Source organism: Penaeus monodon, chromosome 7 (genome assembly GCF_015228065.2).
Source record: "Penaeus monodon isolate SGIC_2016 chromosome 7, NSTDA_Pmon_1, whole genome shotgun sequence".
Classification (NCBI taxonomy): domain Eukaryota; kingdom Metazoa; phylum Arthropoda; class Malacostraca; order Decapoda; family Penaeidae; genus Penaeus; species Penaeus monodon.
In genome coordinates, this window is record NC_051392.1 from 37734368 (window position 1) to 37753880 (window position 19513).

The 19513-nt window shown below is 36.1% G+C and overlaps 3 protein-coding genes across 5 annotated transcripts; 2 read left to right on the forward strand and 1 right to left on the reverse strand.

Annotated features, from left to right (window-relative positions):
- LOC119575263 (glycosylated lysosomal membrane protein-like) lies at positions 1 to 6455 on the forward strand. The gene is made up of 7 exons (XM_037922772.1): positions 1 to 289; positions 1218 to 1472; positions 1718 to 1918; positions 3039 to 3160; positions 3393 to 3555; positions 3859 to 4139; positions 4421 to 6455. Exons 1-7 carry the CDS (start codon positions 212 to 214, stop codon positions 4587 to 4589), a joined length of 1269 nt encoding a protein of 422 aa, XP_037778700.1. The 5' UTR covers positions 1 to 211; the 3' UTR covers positions 4590 to 6455.
- Positions 6456 to 9387: 2932 nt separating this feature from the next.
- LOC119575266 (protoporphyrinogen oxidase-like) lies at positions 9388 to 12396 on the reverse strand. 2 transcript variants are annotated; one of them, XM_037922775.1, is made up of 4 exons: positions 12115 to 12396; positions 11075 to 11285; positions 10732 to 10846; positions 9388 to 10521 (listed from the first exon to the last, which is right to left on the reverse strand). In XM_037922775.1, exons 2-4 carry the CDS (start codon positions 11251 to 11253, stop codon positions 9418 to 9420), a joined length of 1398 nt encoding a protein of 465 aa, XP_037778703.1. In that variant the 5' UTR covers positions 11254 to 11285; positions 12115 to 12396; the 3' UTR covers positions 9388 to 9417. The 2 variants fall into 2 exon arrangements, with proteins under 2 accessions (XP_037778703.1, XP_037778704.1); XM_037922776.1 differs by lacking the exon at positions 12115 to 12396 and adding an exon at positions 12013 to 12097.
- A 103-nt stretch (positions 12397 to 12499) lies between these two features.
- On the forward strand, positions 12500 to 17509 carry LOC119575264 (F-box/WD repeat-containing protein 2-like). Of its 2 annotated transcripts, none has more exons than XM_037922773.1 (6): positions 12500 to 12642; positions 13015 to 13165; positions 13376 to 13528; positions 14082 to 14308; positions 14576 to 15440; positions 16725 to 17509. In XM_037922773.1, the coding sequence occupies exons 2-6, from the start codon at positions 13023 to 13025 to the stop codon at positions 17071 to 17073; spliced, it is 1737 nt and encodes a 578-aa protein (XP_037778701.1). In that variant the 5' UTR covers positions 12500 to 12642; positions 13015 to 13022; the 3' UTR covers positions 17074 to 17509. The 2 variants fall into 2 exon arrangements, with proteins under 2 accessions (XP_037778701.1, XP_037778702.1); XM_037922774.1 differs by having other exon boundaries at positions 12587 to 12729.
- The last annotated feature ends 2004 nt before the right edge of the window (positions 17510 to 19513 follow it).

Here is a 19513-nt window from a genome sequence, read left to right on the forward strand (position 1 = left end):
AATTAACAGCTTCGTCCAGCCAGTCAGGAATCCGGGTGAATCCGCAGCTCGCACTTACGCGAACGTCCTCCTCTCAACAACAGTATCACTCGAATCACAAGACAGAGCAGGTGGAAAACGAAGAAAAAACGAAGGACCACGACGAAAAATCCAGGGAGTGTAGACTGGTATAGTCTAAAACCCAATAAAGGAAGACAAAAAAAAAGAAGAAATGTTTCTCGTCAGGCAAGGATTTCTCGTAATTTCCTCGTGTTTGCTCTCCTTGGTGGCTGCGAGTTCGTCAAGAACTGTGAGTTTTATCTTGTGGAGTATATGGTTGGTTTTATGAGGTTATGTGCGAAGCGTAGGAGTGAGAGGGATACTTACAGGAGTTATTACTGTGATAAAGGGTACACACACATACACACACTTAAAAAAAAAGTGTTTCTGTATCGTTATCTGTATCATTGTGTCTTCCTGCTGCGTGTGTCTTTACAGATCTTTGCCTACCATGGCTATGTGTGTACTTAGGCATACCAGTGCTTTAGATGATGAATGAATGATACAAAGTAAGTCTCTCTCTCTCTCTCTCTTTCTCTCTCTCTCTCTCTTTCTCTCTCTCTCTTTCTTTCTCTCTCTCTCTCTCTCTCTCTCTCTCTCTCTCTCTCTCTCTCTCTCTCTCTCTCTCTCTCTCTCTCTCTCTCTCTCTCTCTCTCTCTCTCCCTCACTCCCTCTCTCTCTCCCTCTCTCTTCCCCTCTCTCACTCTTTCTCTTCCTCTCTCCCTCAATCTCTCCCTCTCCTTCTCTCTCTATTAGTAGGCCCTAGTAACCTATCGTGATTTTCCCATTTCTGATTTCCATATTCCTTGAATTGGTGGGAAAATGTGTTTTTCTTCTTATTATAAATTGATATCAATACTGTTATTATTGTTATTGATGTTATGGTTATGAAATTGTTATTAAAGTCTTGGTAACATTTGAGACAATGAAATAATACAAAAGACCCTTTCCAAAAGTCAAAGAAAATGATAAACAGGTGAGATAGGTAGGACTAATAACTGTCTCCTTGGTGATTAAGCATGTAGAGCCATCTACATATAAATATAATAAATAAACTTGTATTACACTGGGCATGGCATGTATTCTTGCCATCCATTCCAATTGGGTTGATTCTTCTCTGTAGGACATGGTTAGGCTAACTCAATCCTTTTTTGTAATTCCTATCCATATATTTCCAGGTCTCCCCTCCTGTCATCAACCCAGGCTGCACAACATCATGCTCAGAGCCCTGGGTAGTCCACATTAAAGCTGATGGGGAGAATGACACAATCCACCACATCTGGGGCATGCATGCTGCCCCTTCCTTTCTCTTTGCTACAACGGATTTGTCGTCTGAGCTGAAAGTCAACTGGAAGAAATTGGAGGCAGGAGAAGAGAAGTCGATTCAGTTTGATTCTCCACCAAATTACGTCTTTGGATTTGCTATACCCAATGTGAGTGTTTTTAATTTTAGGAAGAATGAGGCTGACCCTGAACATCAAAATTGAGATTGAGATTCACAGAATTTTATAATGCATATTACAAACTATTCTAATTTTTTTTAGCAGGTTTGGGATAATCATTATTTGATAATTGGCAGGTTTATCATGATTTTTGAACTACAAAGATATTATTTGTAGATTTTGCATTCAACCAATAGTACATGTAAAGATGACCTAGTCAAACTTTTTAATTTCAGTTGATACTCTTCAATGATGTCAATGATACAGGCAAGCTGGACGGCATCCCTGCTGAAGATCGGCAAGTTGTTTCTATGTCAGAGTTTGAGTGGGAGGTGCAAGAAACCTTCAATGATTCAACCCGTGAGGCAGCAGTGATATTCAAGACTTCAAAGTTCAGAGGAGACCCCTTGCCCAATGACACTCACATCAGTATTCAGGTTGGTTGTTGATAGTGTATGTTTAAAACCAACTGCTTATCAAAACTAGCTGCTAAGATAAGATGCATTGCAGATAGTCAGCACTACATTATGTGTATTGCATATACTCCCATCATTGGGAGGTTACCTTTATCTTGGAATTGTATTTAATTTTTTTTCTCATTTAAACATTTTATAGTGATAAGGAATAAAGAACATTTATTGTATACAAAATATGCACAGCAATTGGTGCCCGGAATGTACAATCAATATGCATACTTTTCTCAGGCTAGAATTCATAAATAAGTCTAGATGTTAGAAACTTTGTATTGATATTAAAACCTTGTTAGCTTCGCATTATTCTATATTGAAGCATATTAAGTGACAAGTGCTGACATGCATTAGTCACCAGATAACTCAATAACAATATCTGGATCAACTCATGAATATAACATGAATTTCTCCATCTAAACAGTTGAACTTGTTATTATGCCTATTCCATCAGGAGCTAGTATCTAGATGATGTAGGAAGTTTTTATTCTACAAAACTAATATTTTTTATTCATTCTCTGAAAAAACATATGGCAAATGGAGCAAAAAGACATGGATACACCATGAATACCACCAAATGAGCAACTTGTGATGATTTAGTGAACTATTTTTATTGTCTTCTATTACTGGCCATCATCTGCCATATTTTATTATGAAAGAATTGGAATAATGTAGAAAAGGGAGGGCTTTGTAACACTCCCTATTTGCCCCTCCCAGTGCCAGATTTACCTGATGCCATTTATGCTAATATTTTTGGGAGACAGGGAAGCCATGGTACAGGAATTAATTTCTTAAAGTAAGAACTTTGTACATCTTGTAGGATAACAGATTCTGTCTCCTTCTCACACTGTTGGACTTATCTTCTTTGTTACTGCTCTGAGAATACTAACAGAGATCATGCTCACTGCTATAATTACTTGTATGTGAAAACTTGGTTTTATAATAAATTGTTAGTGATTGGGACCCCAGCTATAATGGGAAGTGGTGACCAATAGAATCTTTAGGTAGGTCCTATGTGTGTCATTCAAGATGTACCCACTTTATTTACTGAAGATAAAGTAATTCCCATAAATATTTCTCCATCCATTAGATGGCAGCTTATGGTGTGGATGGTAGAAGCACAGTGTTACCCCACCTCATAAGAACACCTGACTCGGCTCAATTTGACATTGTGCTGGATCACCTCTTCTTGAATTTAAACTCAACAGAATTGTGAGTTCAATTCTAATTAGGATTTTGTGTGATTTTTAAATATTTATTTTGAATTTTTCCTGTCATATATATTTTAGAAGAATTTTTTTCTACCTGATTGGATAATTACTTCATATAGTAAAAGAATATTCTTACTTTTATGGCATTAAAATGTATGATTTTTAGAAATAATTTTCTGTCTGAAATCCCTTTTTCTTGCATGGTTTTTATTATGAATTAATATATCTTTCAGAACCCTTGAGAAGAAGCCAGACTATTATCCAATGAGTGGTTTTGCAAAACCACGCTGGGCCTTCGATTTCTTATTGTTTAGTACAGAGAAAGCAGATGGAAAGACAATGCAAATTTCAAAACAAAAGTCTCTTGATGATGAAAATACTCCTGGAGTTTTTCATGTGAGTTTAATGTATTTTTATTCTTGCATTTCAGTTTACAGTTAATCATGCATAGTTCAAGTCTGATAAAGGATTAGTACAATTAGTAATTTAGGAGAAGATAAAAAAGAAAGAATGATTCAAGAGTATTTGAATGATAATTTCTTACTGTTCCTAGTGACAGTGTTTTGTTTAGGGAATGTTAAAAGCTAATGGTCAGTATTGATACAAATAAAAATTCTTTGCTTTAAGTTAGTAGTTGCTGAACATACATTAATCACTGAAGTTAAGGTATAAAAATTAAGATATTTTTTTTCTTGGCAGCTGGATGAGATCACCACACCATTAACTCAGGCAGGAAAACAGGGTGGTTACCTTCAGTGGCGACCAGTTAGCTACCTCACCAGTGATCGTGACATTAATTTTTCCACCTTTCCCAATATCAATGAGACTTTTCCACCTCTTGATAACATTACACTTGCAAAGTCCTCTTTGGCATATGCCCTGCTTGGAGAGGACCTGTTGACAAGAGTCACAGCCACAACAACAGTAGCATTTGGACAGCCAAAAGACAACTTCTACACTGGCAGTAACTACACAACATGGTAAGTACTATTGGAAAAATATGGTGTGCTGATACTTTAGGTCATGAATCCTGAAGAGGTTGTGGATATGTTAAACTTCTATCTTCCAGTTCTTTGTATCAAACACTATTGAAAGAGACACAAGACAAGTGATTTTACTTCATTCTCATTTTTCATTTGGATTTAGAGTCTTGGAAACATATTGCATGGAAGATTATATTTTGTTTTATCTCACACTTGATTTGTTCTCAACTACTATACAGTAAAAATGAATTTCAACAATTTTGACTTTTTTATTACAGGACTGTGGCTATGGGGCAAGGTTCCCCTCCCATTGAGACATTTTCAACCATGGTAATTATCGTCATTAGCTTGGGGGTTGGCATCCCTGTGCTTATGTTCCTCATTGGAGGTATTGTGATAGCCTCACGCAGGTGTCGTCAGTCATCAGATCAACTCCTGCTGAATTAGGCCTGTCAGTTTTTTATATAATTACCCCACAGAGATCTTTATGGATTTATTGTTAAATGGTCACTAGTATTTTCTTTATTAGATATACTTATACATATATCAAAACATGAAATTATGCTAACCTTAAATGATAATTCAGTTCTCATGAAAATAAGTGCCTTCTGAGATTGTTGCAGGGTTTTGTTAATGTTTTGACACAACAGACATACTTGATACAAGTCCAAGTGTTATAGCAGGATAAACTTTGTAGGAATCATCTTTAAGGTTTGATAATGTTAGCATATAACACCCAAACCTCTCGCCAAATGACGGGTTTTCCTATGCTTAAGTGGCTGTTTGTGAGGTCACACAGTACTAGTTCTGTGATTCAGTCATTGTTTGCTGTGCATCTGCATTCCCATGGTTTTCATTTGCAAGTGTGAAAAAATAATAGTATTCAGCCAGTTTTGTAAGTGTAGCTTTGAATGCAGAGGTTCAGTTTACATCTCTAGTGTCCCATGATGAATATGATTTAAACTACAAACTGTCTTCAATATACATCCAGAATGGATTGATACCAAATTCACTTGATATAGTATTTGTACATGTTATCAAAAAACTAATAGAAATTTAAAAGTAGCTATGAATAGTTACTGAAGTTTTCCAGATTTTAGAACAATGTATCTGGGTCTTTCTAATTCTGAATTTCTGTATTTCATTTTGCATTAATGTAATTCAAACTTTATTTTTACATAATTGATTTTAATAATTAATTGAGACGGTTTAGAAGCAGGAATGAAAAACTGTGACAAACAGTGACAGTATATGGTTCTTCATCTATATAGGAATTAATTAATGGTGCCTTAACATCTTGATGAAAATCTAGCATTAGGTATATGAGATTCACAGAATTAGTATAAGACTGTTTGACTGCCTTTACACAGTAGCATTATTTGATAGTATTGCCATGGTGTTGACAGTGATAATGGAATTTATTTTTTAAACTTACTTTTAGTAAATTTCTTAGTTCACAGAACTAGTAATGTTTAATGGGACCAATAGTATGTTACTGTATTTACTAACCAGGCCACATTGTTGCTAGTCAGAACTTTTACAATTTAGAATTAATCCATTGGTGCCAGGTTCATACACTGAGAACTAGTTTTGTTTTGTCCATTTTTTTTACACATGGATGGCTCCACAAGTGCTTAATCACCAAATAGTCAATTACTAGGCCTACTTGATCTTACCTTTTTACCCTAATCTTTGAAATTATGAAAAAAAAAAAAAAAAAAAATACTATTATTATTGTTATTGACATCATTATTAAAATTTATTATTGGCATCATCATTATTGTTATGTTATTAATAGTACTGATAATAATAGAAAAAATAGTAACCAAGCACTTGTAGGGCCAGTTAAGCGTAAACAAAACCAGCAAATTAAAATCACAGTGGACAAGGCATGTTGGTGCAAATACATTCCCTGGCCACATCCCTTCCAGCTTCAGAGGATTAATGGATCATGTAATGTTTTTTTTCTTTCTTATTTTGAATACCAAAGTTGACCTAATAATGTCTAGTTATGTATGATGTGAAAACCACATCCCAAGGAACAGTATGTTTGCATGCATTTTTCTTGTTTTCCATCTTTCTTTTCTGATTTTCCAAATGGAAGTTTTTGAAGATTAACTTAGTTGGTGTCATATGCTCAGGTGCTGTCATCAGACAGCTGTGTAGTGTGAAACAGTTCCTTAAATTGCTATAATTTTCATGTAAAATAAGTCTGAAAACAATTGGTTGTGATTTAAAAAGTTGGTATGTCATTTGAAAGCACTTGCTTTGTCAACCTGACTTTAATTTTTTACATAGATAATCATTGCACTTCAAAGCAGGTTATTTAGAATTACTAAACAAGTAATTGTTCAGTACAAATTTAATTAATTAATTTATTTACTATTATTATTATTATTATTATTATTATTATTATTAATATTATTAATATTATTAATATTATTAATATAATAATATTATTATTATTATTATTATTATTATTATTATTGTTATTATTATTATTTATATATATATATATATATATTTTTTTTTTTTTTTTTTTTTTTTTTTTTTTTTTTTTTTTTTTTTTTTTGTCGTCATATGATATCGTGTAACTTTTAATAAGTATCACACTTAATCTTGAGGGCTTTGTTGTTTTTTCAAGGATCAGAGGTTGTAAGAATAGTGGTGGTGTATGCAATTGATGTTTTGTGTATCTAAAAAAAAGAACTACCATACCATGTGTTGATATACTGTGGTTATTTGATCTCATGAAAGGGAAAGTAATGTATGTGGAAAAAAAATATAAAACCATTTTACTGTATACTTAATGAAGTAAGAAATGCAGTATATATTAGTACAGTTAGGAGTCCATATTTCTACTCATAACTGGTTTATAAGTTTGTCATATATTTGTCATCTCTTCATTGTCTGAATACTCAATAGGGTTTTTTCTGTAACCTCTTTATTTTTAGAGAGATTCTGTTGATAAGGTACAGGTACTAGTAAGCACAGAGTTCCTCTAAAAAGTTGCCTCTTGGTTAGTATGGCTTTTATTGGGATGAGGAGTGTTTTATCAAGGTCAGATATCAATTACTGGACATCATAACCCACTATATTACACCATGCTTTATCTCCCTGTTGTATTTTTCCATGATATTTCACCATAAATAAATGTGATAACTGTGTGGTTCTCATGTGACATATGATAGGCATATGACTTACATCTGAGGAAATCTGCAATCAGGGTGTAAACTTCTGTATTGGAAGCAGATCTGGTTGATATTCCATAGTCTGCTTTAAAATTTCATGGAAAGAGAAATAATCCTTACAAACCACAACTTTCAACACTCTCCCATTGTTATATCCCATGGGGATATAACATTGGAGTCCATTATTTATTATCTCGTGCTTTGAAAAGTTATTTGTTCTATCTCAAACCTTGTGTACATCCCCTGTCTGTTTGCTGTTTCTTACTTTTTCTTTCTGTGATGGGATTTTTGTGATAGTGATTAGCTTAACTGATAATGATGTAAACTACTCTCACAGTACACACATGGTAACTTAGATTATTCCTAAAAATATCAGGTTGATTGTGGTGTTTGCATTTATTTTAATATTTTGTCTTATAGTATGATGAAGAGTGAGCATCTGGTAAACAAAGGAGTAATTCACTTGCTTGAAAAGGTGTCTTTTTGTATGAAAAAATATGTTAAATAAGTGGTAATAGCTATGGTTGTCTATTTTCTTCGTTATTTTTGTAGGAGGTTGAAATGATGCACAGATTTTTTTTAAAGTATAGTTCCATTAGGATTGCTAACCTGAGCCTTTGGAAAACTACATCTGTGTTTGTTCTATTTTGAAATCAGAAACGTATTCATCAGTACATGGATATGAACAGATTCACCTCAGTGTTATGCAGACAGTGTACCCACCCCGTAAAAAGTAGGCATATTTACTTATCATGGCACTTACCCAAAGAAATATTTCTACACTTATTACTCATTTATCCAAGGGTTAAAGACCACTGAATTATGCTATGTCCATTTAAGACTCTCTATAGCTGAATTTACAATAAATCAGTGACAGGTGGTACCAGCTGTCTGCAAGTCCATATCATGATGCTACAATAGAGGCTTCTCTATTTGCACCACATAGATACATTCCATAGATAACAGATTTACTTAGATTTATTATTCACATCTTTAATTAGACAAAAGTTATTTTAAGAAGAGATATCACTGTCTAATGTGACATGTCTTTATATCATCTGTTGCATTCATTTATAATGTAATAGCATAATGTTTAATGAAGTTATAAAGGAATATGTATATTCTTTAATAAAAATTTTAATTTTAGTATATACTTTTATTGACTAACATTTCTGGGTGATGTATAAAAGTACACTATAATCATATATCAAATATTTTATTGCTTTCAAATATGCAAGAAAAATATAAATGTATACTGTATATATGTATATAGACAGACAGATAAGTAAATAGAACATTAAAAGATGACTTCATGAAAAAATCTGAAAGATAGGGAGAAAAAATAAACAGAAAAAATATGTAAATAACACTGCAGTTCTCATTATAAATAAGCAAAAACTTAAGAGATTATAATTAATGATCAAAGTATTTCTCAAACACAAGTTGAAATGGAAAGATCTAAAAGATAATAAAGGTTTGTGTATTGTTCATGTTTTTAATGTAGGTGGGATGTGAAATAACCTTTATTTTTAAAATTTTGAAATTCAGAGACATTCAACTAAAGTTATGCAAGTTGTTTAACCTAACAATTAGATTAAGAAGTCCTGATACTAGAGAACGTTATATTCCATGGTTAATGATTAAATTTTAGGCAGAATTTCTCAGCTTCATAATAAATCATTTTGGCAGAATATTATGTGATGGATCTTTCAATGTTACTTCGAAGTTTATTAAATTGTGAATATTTTGGGAAAATTAAATAAAACTCATTAATCAATTTGTTGCCAAATTTTCATGAAATCATAACCTGTATTTTTAAAATTTATCTTGAATATGTAAATTCACACACACACACACACAACACACACACACACACACACACAAAAAAAATATATATATATATATATATATATATATATATATATATATATATATATATATATATATATATTCTTATTAAATGTTCATATCAGCAGGTGTAAATTTATGAACAGAAGAATGTTCTAATATTATTTAAAGCACAACATCATAAAAGAAAATGAAAAGTACAAAAGCATTTTTTTTATATATATATTTGTTTCTTTTTACTGTAATACAGCTTTTTTTGCACTCATTATGGCATCATTTACTCCTACACCATCGTACGAATTCCCTGCCAATACCAGTGGGATTTTTGAGTGTCTAATCAAGTTCCTTGCATTGATTACCATCTCAGAGTGTCCTACAATGTATTGTGGTATACAATCTTTTAGAATGTTGACACTATGTCGCACTGGTGCTTCTTTTATCTTAAGTACTGATTCCACTTCTTTGAGGGCAACATCCAAAAAGCTCTCTGGTGTTGGACTCTCTCCAAAATACTGTTTGAACCAATATCCTCCCATCATTACAGTTAATATGGTTCTGTCACCTTGTGAGAATGTGCATGTGTCAAAAATTACACCCAGAACCTTACTGGGTTCTGTGGAAGGCACAAGATAGCCAAATGCTTGTTCATTCAGTCTGTCCCCTGTATATTCAAGTGTTACAACAGCTACTGTAACAAAGGGTATTCTACTTAGTATGATGCTTAAGTCTGTATCAATATCACTCACCACTTGGCTTAAATGATTTGCAGGAAGACAAGATATAACTCTCTCAGTATGTATTTCTTCACCATTTGTCTGCACAACAAGATCCCCCTGACTCCTCCGAATTCCTAACACTGGAGTGCCCCTTCTAATCTCAACACCATCCTGTTCAAGACTCTCTGCAAGAGTCTTCACTAATGTCTCTAAGCCATCCTGAAGAGACCAAACGGCCCATTTTTCTTTTCTTGCTTGCTGGACTAAGTCACATTTTGCCAGCCCAGGGTCTGGTTTCTCTGCATTCTTCCTGTCTTTAATGAAACCCTTAAGCACAGAGCCATGTTTCTGTTCAACTTCGTGCATTCTTTTGGCAAGTGCCTTGACACTAAGGTCTCGAGCATTACCAGCAAAGACTCCCCTCGCTAAAGGATCAATTGCATATCTTGCAACATCTGAGCCAAAACGCCTGTTGACAAAGCTGAAGAGACTTTCATCATCAGAAAGAACTTTTTTTGCTCGCAAATCACTAATTGCACTTAGAGCTAATGGCTTTGAGAAGGGAGGAATCTTTGTTAGGGTTGTCTTCAGGCTGTTTGGTAATTTGTGTAAAGAGCCATTGACCTGAAATTAAAATAAATTATTTGATCTATAAGAAATAAAGGAAAGAATCTTATGCAACACTTATATGCACTGAGGCCTTATTAAGAATAAGATCAAATACTTTAAGGACTCACTTTAAAAATTCAGATCATATAACAGAATCTTTAATCCTTTCAAAAAGATTACAACAAATTCCTCTAACCCAAGAAAAGATGAACATCATCTACGCACTTTAATCATCCTGTTCTTAGCAGATGGCTCCCCATAACGGACACTGCGAATCTTATCTCTTAGGCCAAGACTTTCTGCTAAGGCTAAAGTGTTGGCTCCTGCATTACCAACCACTCTGTGTGTGATTAAGAAGTTTAATTAGTTATTTTCCAAGGAAGTCTACTATTATTCCATGTTAGGCAAATACTGATTAGTGACAATTTCCATTTCTTAAGTTGACCATACAACCAAAGAAAAGAAAAGAAACAAAGAAGAAGATTAGAAATAGATTAGAAATAGCTTCAACACAAATCATTTATCTTTGAGAGCAGAAAAGTACTTTGACTAACAGTATGCCACTAACCTAAGTGTTCTAGGTCCTCCTTCATACACAACACCGTCATTGTGCTTGGTAGAATCAATCCAGCCTCCCAACCTATGCGAAGCTTCCAGAACTACAATCCTAGAGGAGGGGTTGATGGTCCGTAGGTAATGAGCAGCCGCCAATCCACTGATGCCACCTCCAAGTACTGTCACTGTCATTATGGTGAATCAAGGATAGTAGGAAATAACACCTGTAATAAAAATAATAATTGTTTCAGTACTTTATATTTTGTCTTCTTGAATTAACAATTTGCTTATTTATTCCTTCAAATCATGAAAAGGTGAGAGATGCTTTATGTTTCTTGGCCATTGTTTTTGTTTCTTTTGCTCTGAAGTGGAGCATAAATTTTTCTATTGAAAATGTCAGAATAAGAAGAAAAAAGAAAAAAATAATAAATTAATCTGCAACTTTACAACCTTAATGTAAGTTTAACAAAATAAACTGTATACATTTTTCATTTATAAAAGATATGGTGGTTAAGTTTGAACCAGCCATCTTCATAAGGCAAATAATTGATGTAAATGAGAAGGTGAATCAATCTATGAAACTTATCTTCTGTGTATTTTTCCCGAAAGGAAAACCTATCTAAAATACGGAAAATTTATCGTGCACGTCAACCAAGAGTACAGTAAAATAAGTGTATGGAGTGGTTACCTTGATGAAAACTAAGACACTTTTCATCTATGGCAAAATGTGTCCAAATTCCAAACAGAATACAAGTAATTGTTATTTTGAATACAATACCGATGAATATTTGGATTATACTTGCAGTGGCTTTAAAAAGGGCGTTTTGGTTTTCATAAGTATTATCTAGTTTTACATCCACTTAGGACTTATTTTGATTTGTTATATCTGCTGAATGCCACCTCATCTATACCAAAATGTTTGTAACTATCACCAATTACACTAAACATTACCCTCTAAAAAATTAGATGTCTTATTCGGCCCCGTAACACCTGTGCTGCATGATGATGTAATTCACAACTTCTGAGTATTGATGCATGACGGAAGTCACGTACCTTTATTCTGCCTGTTTGATAGTCTGTCTGTATTCTCTTCTTCTTCTTAATATCTGACGTTTCATATATTGCTCTAATTATATGGGTAACCCCTTCAAATATCGGTAAAGGTAAAGCTTTCTTCGAAAAATTTCCTAGGTCATGATTCTCAATAGTAAGGACCATGCGTATAATTGTTTATTTTTCTTTCTATTAATTTTTGTAGATATATAAACATGTTGGTGTGTATTTTTTATATAAAAAGTGCTGGGAAAGTTAACGATTATCGTATTCGACGATAATGTAATAGGTTCAGGGATGATAAGTATAAATATTTACCTTTTTTTTGACAAACCTAATTTTCACTGAAATTTGCATGACTTACACAAACTACATGTCATGGGGGTACCGACTCGAGTGGAGGCAAGCATAAAAAAGTATTCAACGTTTAAAGAATGCTGAAAGAAGGGTTGAAAATAACCTTAAGTGGGAATTATCGAGCGTGACGGGAGTGACAACTGAACAACTTTGGGGACACTATTCCCAAAGGTAAAGGGTTCTCGACACCATCATATCCAAGGCCAAGTATTATTATGGAGATATTTGATTAGCACAAACGAGCAAGTCTTGGCGAAGGTAGCAGAAAACTTTTATTTTTAAAATATGTTTTCTTTTGAAAGTCATGGTGTTGATTTGTAAAGTATCTTGCAACAAAGCCGGTTCTGTTGTGAAATACCACATGATACATAACAGGATATTATCTCATGTTTGCATCAGAATGGAGAATATATACTTAAGCTGAGCAGTATTTACACCATATCTTTGTATTACCTAAAACTGAAGCTAAGAAATATAATTTTATTAGTGGATACATTCTCAAGAATTATCATTATTTTTTTCTTCCCAATTACTATTATTAAGAGAGCAACATGGGATCAGTGGACAAGCTGATATCGGAGTTGGTCCACTTGGAGGTGGCAGAGCAACAGAAGGTGCTGTCAGCTCTAGTGACACCATTATCACCTGAGAAGCAACTGTCTCTCCTGCTCCCTGCTGTCTCCAAAGCCTCAGGGTAAGACATCCCCTTTAACCTCTCATAACAACATATGGTTGCTAGTACCATAATGTTAAAGGTTAACCAAGATAGAAATGATTCCTTGTGATTTGTTGATGAAGCTATTATATTTTTGTTATGTAATATTTTGCCCATAATTACAAATACTGAAAGATTGTTTTTATAGACTTATTATCTTCTACTAAGATTTACTACTATGATTTCTAGTTATGTGAAATGGCGCCTAGCGGTTACATTAGCCTGGCAGGATACCCCAGATTTGTTGGAGCTTTTGCCTACCGAACTGCAGGTTATGGTTCTGCAATATTTAGATGGTCCAAGTCTCCTCACTGCTTGTCAAGTATGCCAGGGATGGAACAGGTATTATAAAACATTGAATTTAAACTGATAATCTTATTTCTGTATGTATAGCCACCACACTGAATTCTCTTCCCAATTTCTCTCCTTTCCTTATTTCCACTTTTACCCCTCACCCCTCATTCTCTCTTTTTTCCCCACACCCCTCATTCTCCCTTCTCCTCACTATTTTTACCCCTCATCCTCTCTTCCCCTTGCTATTCCCTTCCTCAGTTTCTCCCCATCTTCATCTCTTCTTCTCTTAATCCCCTTCTTCCTCTCTCCCTTGCTTCCACCCCTTCTTCCTGTCCCTCTTTCTCTCTTCTTCCCCTGCTTCTTCATATCTCCTTTCCCTCTTCCTTTCTTCCTGTCCCACTTTCTCTTTTCCACTCCTCTCTTCCCGGTCTTCTTTTTCTCTCTTTCACCTGCTTCTTCATTTCTCCTTTCGCTTTTCCATTCTCTCTCCCTCTTACTCCCCCCTTCCCTCTCCTCTCCATCCCACACTCCCTCTTTCTCTTTCTTTCTCTGTATAACTGTAAATTTACTTTGTGTTACAGAAGTCATTATAACTTTTCAGAGTATTGATGAATCATGGGCAGCTATGGCTAAAGAAGTGTTATCAGCTTGGAGTCAACATGGATCTGTTATCTCAGGGAACAAACTGGCATGGAGTCTATGTGTCATCTCTACGCCAACTTACATCTCTAAAGAATGGCACAGCTTTTGTTGAACGATTCATGCAACTCCAGAATTGCAATAAAGCTGTAAAGGCTGTTGATTATCAGGATGGATATTTGTGCACAGGTATTTTACTTTCAATGGAGCTGTCAGTTGTTTGATTACTTATTTGATTCACATAACCTGAGTGGCCATATTGTAGATACTTTTAAATGTAAACATGTGTGTAATTCTGAGTTGTATAATTTTGATGCATTTCTCTGAAACATTTTACTTAAGTATTTAATTTCTAAGAAATCTTAGCAAGAGATTGCCATGTTCCCCCTCAATTACTCTTAAGAGTATGCTTATGTATGTCTAAAGATGACATTTTAAGATGCATACTTTTTTCAGTGTCAGAAGAAGACTACGTGAATATTTGGCAGTTAGACTTGAACATCCCCATCCTAACTTTCCCAGTTGAACGAGCAGTCTCATACATCAAATTCAGACCCAAGCAGTTACTGGTTTGTGGTCATTTTGTTGGTATATTGACTTCATGGGACTTGAGTGCGATGGACAAACAGTCTAGTGTTGTGTACAGTGGTGTGAATAACCTTTCAAGTGAATATCAACTACTCAGATGCAAGTTCAAAATGCATGCTGGACCAGTATTTTGCTGTGATTTTTCTAATGAACTGGACCTTTTGATAAGTGGTGGCGCAGATGACTGTATAAACTTATGGTGTCTCTCCTCAGGACTGAAAGTAAAATCCTTACCTCATCAGGAGGCCTGGGTATTGAGGGTCATCTTGATGCCTGTCACTACTCACTCACAGCAACACTGTGTCATCTCCATGACTAGAGATGCTGTCAACAAACTTACATGGGATGCACATTGCAGTGAAAGCTCAGGAACAGCAGATGTGGATTCAAAGAAGATGGGCAACATAGACCAAATTCAGAGTAAAATGTGTGTCCGTTTGAATGAAGGAAACCATAACTTCTTCACCCCTGGTCTTCATTGTAGCCAGAAATATATTGGACTGATAAAACAAGACATTGATGAAAAGCATGCTTGCTTATGTGTGTATGATATAGCAAATTTTGACCTTAAGTATAATATTACATTGAATTTTAAAGTGAAAAAACTCCTTGCTCTTGGCAATAGATATGCCTTACTTCTCACTGTAGGATGTGTTCTATATTCCTCAACCTTAATGGTGGTTGATATAGTCACTGGAGAGAGTATTGGATCACACACCATTCCACATTCAAAGTAAGTACATGCAAGTTTGCTACCTTGATTTTGTTTGTAGTCTACTACAATTTGTATTTAGGTTTTATTGTATGAATAACATTTTCTCTTCCTCTTCCGATCTTTCCTGCTCCTCCCCTTGCTCTCTCCCTCCCTCCCTCCCTCTCTCCCTCTCCATCCCTCCCTATCCTTCTCCTTCTCCTTCTCCTTCTCCTTCTCCTTCTCCTTCTTCTCTTCCTCTTCTCCTCTCTCTCCTCCTCTCTCTCTCTCTCTCTCTCTCCTCTCTCTCTCCCTCCTCTCCCTCTCCCTCCCTCCTCCTCTCCCTCTCCTCTCCCTCGCCCTCTCCCCATCCTTTCCCCTCCCTCTCTCCCTCTCTCTCTCTCTCTCCTCTCTCCCTCTCTCTCTCTCTCCTCCCTCCTCTCTCTCTCCTCTCCCTCCCCCTCCTCTCCCTCTCCCTCTCCTCTCTCTCCCTCTCCCTCTCTCCTTCCCTCTTCTCCTCTCTCTCCCTCTTCCTCTCTCTCCCTCTTCCTCTCTCTCCCTCTCCCCCTCTCTCTCCCTCTCTCTCTCCCTGTTGGGGAAACAGTTGCCCCCAAGATTTTGTTTGTCCCTTACAAGGTCTGGCTCCCCCCCACCACATTTTTGGGTTTTATTACAAAATCACATCCATATAAGTCCATTAGTAGCTTTATGATGTCCGCCAGAATAGCTATTTTTTCTAAATTTGTGTTAGCTTCGCTTCGCCCCCCCCCAAGAAAAAGCTGAAATGAGGCTCCATCTCTCTCTCTCTTGTATTTTTATTCTCTCTCTCTCTCTCTCTCTCTCTCTCCCTCCCTCTCTCTCCCTCTCTGCCTCCCTCCCTCTCTCTCCCTCTCTGCCTCCCTCCTCTCTCTGCCTCCCTCTCTCTCTCTCTCTCTCTCTCTCTCTCTCTCTCTCTCTCTCTCTCTCTCTTTCTCTCTCTCTGTCTCTCCCTCTTACTCCCTCCCTCCCTCTCTCCCTCCCTCCCTCCCTCTCCCTCCCTCCCTCATTCCCGCTATGCCTCCATCTCTCCCTCCCTTCTTTCCTTCCTCCCTCCCTTCCTTCCGTCCGTCCTTCCTCCCTCCCTTTCCCTTTCTCCCACCTCATCTCTCTCTCTCTCTCTCTCTCTCTCTCTCTCTCTCTCTCTCTCTATATATATATATATATATAAATATATATATATATATATATATATATATATATAAATATATATATATTTTTTTTTTTTTTTTTTTTTTTTTTTTTTTTTTTTTAATCATATAAATCATAACACAAACACGTCACTTTCAGAATGACAACACCAGATGGAGCACAGCTGATGGTCGGGGATGTTGAGTGGTTAGACGGTCTTAGGGGTCAGGTATGTCCGAGTTCTGCTACACCGGCTGGCAAGAGGGAGGATGAGGGAGGCGAAAGAACAGCCGATGAACAGCATGATGTGCCAGTGGATCGTGGGAACCTGTGTTTAGATGCAAGAATTCAGCAACTAAACATTTCAAGCGAACCCGAAAAGAGTTCCCTGACGCTGGAGAGGCCGAGTCGCCTCGTGCTCGCGGCCGGGGTGCAGAGCGAACCAGGCAGTTTGTTTACGCTGTGGTGGTCATACTCACATGCAACTACGAAGTGTAAAAAGGAGTAGGTGTTTTCGTGTTGCTTACAAGATGTGATAATCGGATTTTCAGTACCTCTCTCTGCTTCCTAGAGCGTTTTATTGTTTGCTTATTTTATTGAGACGCGCGCGTGTGTGTGTATGTGTGTGATCTGTTTGTACAATAATGTTCTAGCATTTGGTTTGTCACTTGTACCGGCCTGATGTCATAGGCGTTGGCCAGTTTCTATGCACATGTCACATTCTATGAGTTGGAGTTTTATTGAATTGATTATTGTGACAGAGCTGTTCCTAGAATATTTCATGTTTCGTGTATACAACTTTAATAGTGATAGAATGACAGAATTAGAAGACATTTTATAAAATTCTAGAGAAATCGAGCTATTTTGCCGGGATTTTAAGTTAGTCTAGTCCACCAATCGCTAATTAGAATAAATTGTACATGCCAAAAATAATACACATACATCATTCAGTTTTATTCCCATTCCTTCGTTTTCCTCTACGGTCTGGCGCGGAAAAAAAGTATTAGAAATCATAAATCACTGATGCAGAGACTCTGCATGATAGCACTTATAAGTAAACAGTGTGGTAGAGTAAACCAAGTAAGATGGAATAATGCAACGCCGCATACATGATTTTAATAAAAACTGTTTACCTTCTTCATATGCACGGGTATAAACGACCATTTAGGAGTACAACATTCCATTTACAAGTTCCGTAGTCTTTTTTTTTTTATAGAAACTGCATTAAAGATGCATCAGTGTAAAGACAAAAAGGATAAAATTAGGAGAAGTACACTCGAAAAAACTAGGGGTACCCCCCCCTATTGTACCTGAGTTTATCCAAGTAAAACACATTGTCTCATAGAGGTACTAATGATTACAAATCGCAATATTATCGATACTTGGTGTTGTGGACCAGGTGTGAAGAAGGCTGCATTCGTGGCGTGTGCACACTTACAACACGTTAAAAATGCAAATGCTACGTTGTCTACACTTGCCCTTGTCAGGAAAGAGATAAAGCCCGATTCAATACCATTTTAAGACCGGCAGTACTATAAAATACCTTGCAAATGTGCTTCATTTTTGCACTTTAGTTTCTTGCATAATTTTTTTCTTCTTCAAAGTTTGCTAATTTTGATTGCAGTAGGATGTCAAACAAATGAACCGTAGATACGGAGTTCTGTATTTAAGGTTGATTCACACTGCTTCTCACCACGTCACGTAACCGTTCCGTCAACCGTGCTTTGTATTCACACTTCACGTCAACGTATTATGTCTCGTCAGTAGTTTGTAACTATTAAAAGAAAGAGAGATTCAGAGTAATTTCGTAGAATATGAGAAATATTATCAGTGATTTATAACAGTTTTTAGTAACGGCATCAAATGTGGAAAAATTTAATAAATGCGTTTCTTACCTGATGTGTATAGTTCTATTGTTTCATAGTTTGTCAATGAATAACTTGTCACTATATCTCATGTTTCACTTGTCAAAAAGTTCTTTCTAATTGCTTAGCAAGTTGAATAATTTTCTTTTCCATGATGGAAAGGCACTTCTGCGGCAACTAGTCTCAGTGATCGACCGCTGAAGGGGTGTAATTCACACTATAGGCATCCCGGCACGGCACCGTTACGTCACGTCACGTCACGTCAAATTGTTCTTCGAAGGAATCCGTCACGTAACGATGCCGTGATGTGATAGTGACGGTGACGACCCGTTTGGCGTGAACAGATACATTTGATGACATAAAAGAAATTCTGACGGAACGATGACGTGGCTTGATGAATGGTGTGACTCGGCCTTCAGTGCTCACCATGAATTAACTTGCAAATGCTTGTTTATTCTGCAAGAATTGTATTATTTACTGTCCATTTTTCAAGAGATATGTGATGGTACAGTAAACAACATAGGCTAAAGTCGTCCTGAGTGTGTATATTCGTTAATTTTTCAGTTCCAGGTGGTATAAGGGTGTGCAAATTTCTGCAAAACCGTGCTGTATTTGTAAAAAGCTCACGCAATCTGTAAATGAAATTACATGCCAGTCCAGCACCTACTTCTAAAACTAAACCCATTAGGATATCCCATCAACAGTTTGCAACTCTAAACATTTCTCTAAACACGCCGCAGTCCAGTGTCTGAAGGAAGGGTAGTTTTATTTCCCAGCTTTGAGATCGCAGTAACAGGTCCCTTGTGGGTTGGTACGCCCAGGTCGAAAAAGAAAGTCTTTTGGACGGTTTTTCTTATAATGTTAAGGTAATGGGAAGATTGGTTATAGTTCACCATGATAAGATTGAGTATGGTATTGGTGTAAAAAAAAAAGGCCAGCTGACTCAATTTATAACTTTTTGCATGATATAATATGGAATGTATGATTGGAACCAACAAATTAGGTACTTAGGGGATGGTGTTTGATTAGTAAAATTTATTACATGCATCATTTTCACGAGTATATTTCTCTCGCATCCGGGCA

Excerpts from the sequence above, each read along its gene's own strand:
- LOC119575263 (XM_037922772.1), top strand. The coding sequence starts at position 212 with ATGTTTCTCGTCAGGCAAGGATTTCTCGTAATTTCCTCGTGTTTGCTC. Across the intron at positions 290-1,217 it reads CTGCGAGTTCGTCAAGAACT|GTCTCCCCTCCTGTCATCAA; the intron begins GTGAGTTTTATC and ends ATATATTTCCAG. Across the intron at positions 1,473-1,717 it reads TTGGATTTGCTATACCCAAT|TTGATACTCTTCAATGATGT; the intron begins GTGAGTGTTTTT and ends TTTTAATTTCAG.
- LOC119575266 (XM_037922775.1), bottom strand. The coding sequence starts at position 11,253 with ATGACAGTGACAGTACTTGGAGGTGGCATCAGTGGATTGGCGGCTGCT. Across the intron at positions 10,847-11,074 it reads GGAGGACCTAGAACACTTAG|AGTGGTTGGTAATGCAGGAG; the intron begins GTTAGTGGCATA and ends AATCACACACAG. Across the intron at positions 10,522-10,731 it reads CTAAGAACAGGATGATTAAA|GTCAATGGCTCTTTACACAA; the intron begins GTGCGTAGATGA and ends TTTTAATTTCAG.
- LOC119575264 (XM_037922773.1), top strand. The coding sequence starts at position 13,023 with ATGGGATCAGTGGACAAGCTGATATCGGAGTTGGTCCACTTGGAGGTG. Across the intron at positions 13,166-13,375 it reads GCTGTCTCCAAAGCCTCAGG|TTATGTGAAATGGCGCCTAG; the intron begins GTAAGACATCCC and ends TATGATTTCTAG. Across the intron at positions 15,441-16,724 it reads CACACCATTCCACATTCAAA|AATGACAACACCAGATGGAG; the intron begins GTAAGTACATGC and ends CGTCACTTTCAG.